Raw genomic sequence first — 5270 nt, 5'->3', positions numbered from 1 at the left:
GCCACGCGCCGCGGGGGAGGAGGAGATTGGCGGAGAGAGAAGCGGGAGGCGGGGCGGAGGGGCCAAGGCCTTTCCCTGCCCCCTCTCGGGCCCCCTCCGCAAACAGCCGCTGCCACCGCCTCCTGCGTGGTTACTATGCAAATTGCAGCGATTGCGGAAATAAACAAGGGGGTAGCGAGAGAAAGGGACTGCCGAATCGATGGCAACTTCTGCTAAGTCTCGTACAGTCCAAAGCACACAAGGCAAAAAGAGGGAGAATCTGAGAACCAGACAGCCCAGGTTGGATCGCTTTCAAAAGAGCGAACGAGCGAGCGAGCGAGGGAGAGACATTGAGAGAGGGAGCGCGCGCGCATTGCAATTGCAAAAGCCTTCTGATTTGGAGTAAAAAAAAAAAAAAATCTCCAAGAAGCCTGCAATTGGCCAACTGCTTTAAAAAAAAATCTCTTCCGGGTTTTCAACGGTTCCAAGTTTATGTAGATTTTTGCTTTAATGCATTTTTAAAAAAAGGTGACAACAAATGAAGCAATTCGTCTGAGCATTTTAAAGTTTTCACGTACTCTTTTTACGTTGCAATGGTACGTGGTACATCTTAAACTTTCTATTTTGCATTTATACGGTGTGCATTTTATAAACAACAATAATGCTAGAATGATTTTGCTTAATGGTTAAGACTTTAACATTTTCTTTAGTTTGCACTGCATATGCATTTACGTGATTGCTGGATAAATGTCTATTGTGATGGGTTTGTTTTAAAGATGTAGCTTTGCGGATGGCTTTTTTGCAGCGTGCATCAGACCTTGTTTCCTTTTTTTTTCCCCTTCAGGATTTGAAAAAACTGCTGAGCTTGACAGATTTTCACCCCCCGCCCAGCGCTTGCTCGGTTCTAGAAAGGGAGGGGAGAAAAATCCCATACGTGCTTGATTCTGTAAAAAGACGTCTGGCCTCAGCAGTCAACCTAACCCGTAAAGAAATGTCTGGACCCGGAGAATAATTGACGATTCGATCCCCTAATCAATGGGACAAACATAGGAGATTGACAAAAGCTTTATCCAATCATGAGGAAGCTCGGCTGTACAATGGTTCGCAGTAGCCAAAGGGGGCGGGGCAGAGGACATCTGAAGTTCTCTGCGGCTCTGAGGGGGCTGGTGTGCTTCAAGCTGTCAAACCTACAGGGCTCTTCCGGATTTAGCAAGCACAAAAGAAAAGAGTTTTCGACTTTAAGAAACAAAAGAGCTGACCAGGAAATTTTGCATGAATTTTATGCCTTCTTCATGGCTCTTTGGAGAAAGTCAGGAAAGTTCTGTTAGAGCAATGTTTAACTTTGAATTAATTATTTTTAAATCTGGCGACGTTGTTAACTGGGAAGGTGAAGTTCAAGTTCTTTAAGAAAGGCGTGACTTTGAAACGTGACGGAGTTGTGGGGCAGTAGAGAGCATTGGGAAGTAGCATAATGCACAGTCAGCATTACAAAACACCTCTCTTTGATTATCATAGGTGCTTTGGCTTTTCAAGTCCTCTGAAGGAATGAGTGAGCCTCTCCTCTAGAACTTTAAACAACAGTTTTGAGGGAGAGAGTGTTTCACAGGTGGCCTGACAGCTGTTTTATACATTTGGAAGCATGAGGGGGATGGTGGGATGGTTTTTCTTGGCTTTTCTTGGATTCTGCTGTTTAAATATATGGTCAGTAGTAAACAGGACCATGAGACTGGCTAGGTTCACGTTTCTCCGTGTTACCACAACTTCTATGACATTTCTGAATGTGGAAGATTGCTGACTTGCTCTTAGCTGGAGTCTGGCCTTAGACAAGTCCTTGACACCAATCCAGTGGAAACCAATTGCAGTAGCCTGTCTGGGAGACAGTAAGTGGCAGCCTCGGACTAAAATATGTCCATGTCCTCCTTCTCGATGAGCAATGTAGACACCTAATTTTGTTGGGAAGTAAATGGACAATAATATGGGCTCTTACCCATCTTTGGATTAAGTTCCCATTGAGCTATTTTCCTAGGCTTTGGGCCTTCAAATCAAATCCAGTTTGGAAATTTGAAATTAAAGCCCACTTGGATGCTTAGTTCAGTAAAATGATTCAATTTAGGATTATATACATGTAAGAAAAAAATCTGCACATGAGTGACCAACAGGTCAAATGCCAGAGAAGAAAAATGTTGGAAAATGCTAGTTAATAAAGTTAGTCTGGGTAAGAACTACAGAGTTAATGGTGTTGTCACTTAGGAACCCAGTTTTACCTTTACTTCTTCGGGCATTAAAATTTAAATCATATTAATAAGATCTTCCTATTAAGTAACCTTTGAAATGAGAGGTATTTGAGATGTACATATAAGTGAAACCTTATTGACGTAATTTATATATCTAAGAGGATTTCACTAAAGCTGGCAAGGTAACGTTTCTGCAAATAAAACACAGTAAATGCAAGGCTGGGCTTTGTGCCAAGAAGAATATGGATAGCAGAGAGCATGACAGCAGCCTCCTTTGCGCAGAGACAATCCCATTTCAAGGCAGCCTCCTAACACTTGCAAAATAAATGATTGGAGCGGTTATTTCCAATAAGGGGTTTATCCTTCCTTCCTAACAATGGGTCATTTATATGATTGCAGTAAACTAGTTTTCGTACTTTACCTGTGTCTCCCATATTGCTTTCTACTGTCCTTTCTTTCTTTCCTCATGGCCCCATCCTTAGCTCTCTAGAGTGTCTCACCTTCTTTGTGAACTCTGGACAAGGATTTACTTTTGCAACTTGGGCAGAGGAGAAAGAGTAGAAAATATTTTTTACCCCCAGAGTGCCCTTTCAGGGAACATCTGTTTCTCTCTCTCTGTTTCTCTCTTTCTGTTTCTCTCTCTCTCTCTCTTTCTTTTCTCTCTCTTCTCTCTCTCTCTCTGTTTAAATTTATGTCTGTTGGAGAGAAAGTTACCAGAAGCCTTTCTGTAACTGTAAAACTGTAACTCTTCTACTGTATTTTCTGTCTTGTTTCCAAAGGCTGTAGTTGGAACTGTGCTTTGTAGTGTGTTTCCCCCGCCTGCCCCCCTCCTCCGCGGGGGAGGGGAGCGGGAGCTGGCGGAGATAGGAGAGAAAGCAGGAGCGGATGTGAAGGGCTTTGGTGCTGAACTTGGATCCAGCCCTTGCCTAGAGGGCGCAAACAATCGTCCCGTATCCAAAAGTCTTAAGAAGGGCGCCAAAAGTTACTTAAGATAATATTGCTAACCGCAAAAAGCTGGAAATCGCGGGCACATCGACTGCTGCAACAAAAGAAGTTTTAAAAGTTGAAATATCAGCATTAAATTACTTTTACCCATTACAAAAAAAAATACAGGGCGACGTGCCAATTCTTCTCCCCTCCCCCTTCCTTGAGAAACATCTAAAAGCAAGAATCTGTACTGTTTTGGAAAAATGCAGATGTGAAATGTATCTTTTAATACACTGAAAGTAAGATTTTAATTTGCTCTAGAAGAGAGCTTCCCCTGAGTACAGACTCGGAACAATAACTTCTCACTGTGCCTCAGTTACATGTTGGTACTGTCAGCCAGAAATTTCTATCGAGGAAACTTGGAGAGCATTGAAGTTATAGATCCCAGCAAAGATTTTTCGTGGCCAGGATGTTGTCTCTGTTACTCGGCTTAGCTTTTGGGACTTTTCTCCTCCGCTGAAAACCAAGAGAAGCCAAAGAGAAGCAGTTGTTTAGATAGAATAAAGCGGGGCTCTTCCATTAAAGTCTTCAGCCATTTCCCCTAACCCCTTAGAAAAGAGTCTGTGACATTTTCAAGGATTTTGGGGTGGGGGCGGGGGGAAGGGCGTGAGACTGTCTCTTACGAAATTTGGGTATTGTTTTAGTAATAAATTCATGAAGAACATGCACACAAATAACTTTAGACAGATGTAGACTATTTCAGGGGAATTTATTTTGCTTTTCCTCCAGTAGTGTATTTCGTACTCCTCACCTTTGTTTCTTTTCTAGATCTGCCCAAGTGTCGTCTTAACACATCACTTCATCACTCTCACTAACAGAGTGGACATTCCTATAGAAATTTCTTCTTGTCTGAGACCCTCTAGCTAAATAAATTCCATCCAGGTGCACATTTTCTTGTCTGTGGGCCAGTGTCTTTCAATGTAATAACCTCCTTCTTCCTTTTGGAATTCTGAGAAGGTCATGCAAATGTTGCAGGCTGCAGAGTGGAGTAAAGGAGAAGAGGCGGGAGAGATGGGATGAGAGTTTGGACGAGGGAAGGTATACTTTCCAGGAGACAGGAGAGCCTAGAGGGGGAAAAAATGAGGTAAAAAAAAAACTGGAAAAGCAGGCTTACTGGCATCTTGCCAAACCCTAAAAACCACCCCCCTTTTTTCTGCCAAAACAATACTTTTAGCAAACCTAAAATAATTGCAGGAAGCTCTTTTCCATTTTAAGAACCATTACCTGGGGGATGAAAAAAGGGGATTCTTATAAGGCACCTTTCCAAAGGTGCTCCTTGAACAGAGAAAGTAGTGATGAACTATGTCTAGTTCTGGACATGAGTTTGTGGACTACGATACGTCTCTCCCCTAAGGGTACATCCTTTTCACAATTCCACCCCCCCCTTTTATTGTTGTTTCTAAATGTGATAGAACTTTTTGTATGGTGTCTGTATTCAAACCCACTAGTTTCACAGCCCTGGGAGGGAGAATGCTTATTAGCCATCCTTTCCCCCCCCTCCCCATACTCACTCCCACTCCCCCAATCCGGTGAATCTTCTATGTGAAATGATTCTCCCCAACTCCTGCTTCTGAATGCCACAGGACTGAAGCTGTACAAAGTTTTCGGGATTTTGTGCATAATTACGTCTGCCGACGAATCTATTCCCATAGAAAGCTCCACTGGCGAGCTTACAAAGCTTTGAGCTATACCGCATTTCAGAGGGGAAAAAAGTTACCTAGGAGGCTGGATTTTTCACACATTTGCATACATGCAAATTTCCCCCTAGGCATTATCCTGGGTCCCTGGTGTGCCCGCACCACGTTCTGAGAGGTGCGGGGCCAGCCCCGTAAACTTGCCCAAATCCTCCCACAAGGTCCACGAAGGACTGCGGTGGGGGCTGGGGGGATGGGGACGAGAAAAAGTAGTTTTGTTTGCTTAAGCACATCCTGTGGCAGCCTATAGCTGCCCGGGAGTACAGACTGGAACCGCTCCTCACTGCGTTCCCCAGTCATGCGCTGGGGGGGCGGGTAAGCGAGGGGGTGCCGAGCGAGCGCGAGGCAGCGCGAGGCAGCGAGCGCGCGCCAGCGG

The 5270-nt window shown here is 44.1% G+C and overlaps 1 protein-coding gene across 1 annotated transcript in view; it reads left to right on the top strand.

The window, feature by feature from the left end:
* The first annotated feature begins 221 nt into the window (after nucleotides 1-221).
* NFIA (nuclear factor I/A) overlaps nucleotides 222-5270 on the top strand; it is a 522110-nt gene continuing 517061 nt past the window's right edge. Inside the window, exon 1 of the mRNA XM_006879777.1 lies at nucleotides 222-575. Coding sequence (XP_006879839.1) covers nucleotides 573-575 — 3 coding nt within the window. The 5' untranslated portion in view covers nucleotides 222-572. The remainder of the gene's footprint in view (nucleotides 576-5270) is intronic.

The sequence above is a fragment of the Elephantulus edwardii genome, unplaced genomic scaffold (genome assembly GCF_000299155.1).
Source record: "Elephantulus edwardii isolate Elephantulus edwardi_28Jun2011 unplaced genomic scaffold, EleEdw1.0 scaffold00005, whole genome shotgun sequence".
NCBI classification, from domain to species: Eukaryota; Metazoa; Chordata; class Mammalia; order Macroscelidea; family Macroscelididae; genus Elephantulus; species Elephantulus edwardii.
The sequence above is the reverse complement of the archived record's forward strand: the minus strand, read 5'-3'. Positions and strand labels throughout refer to the sequence as shown.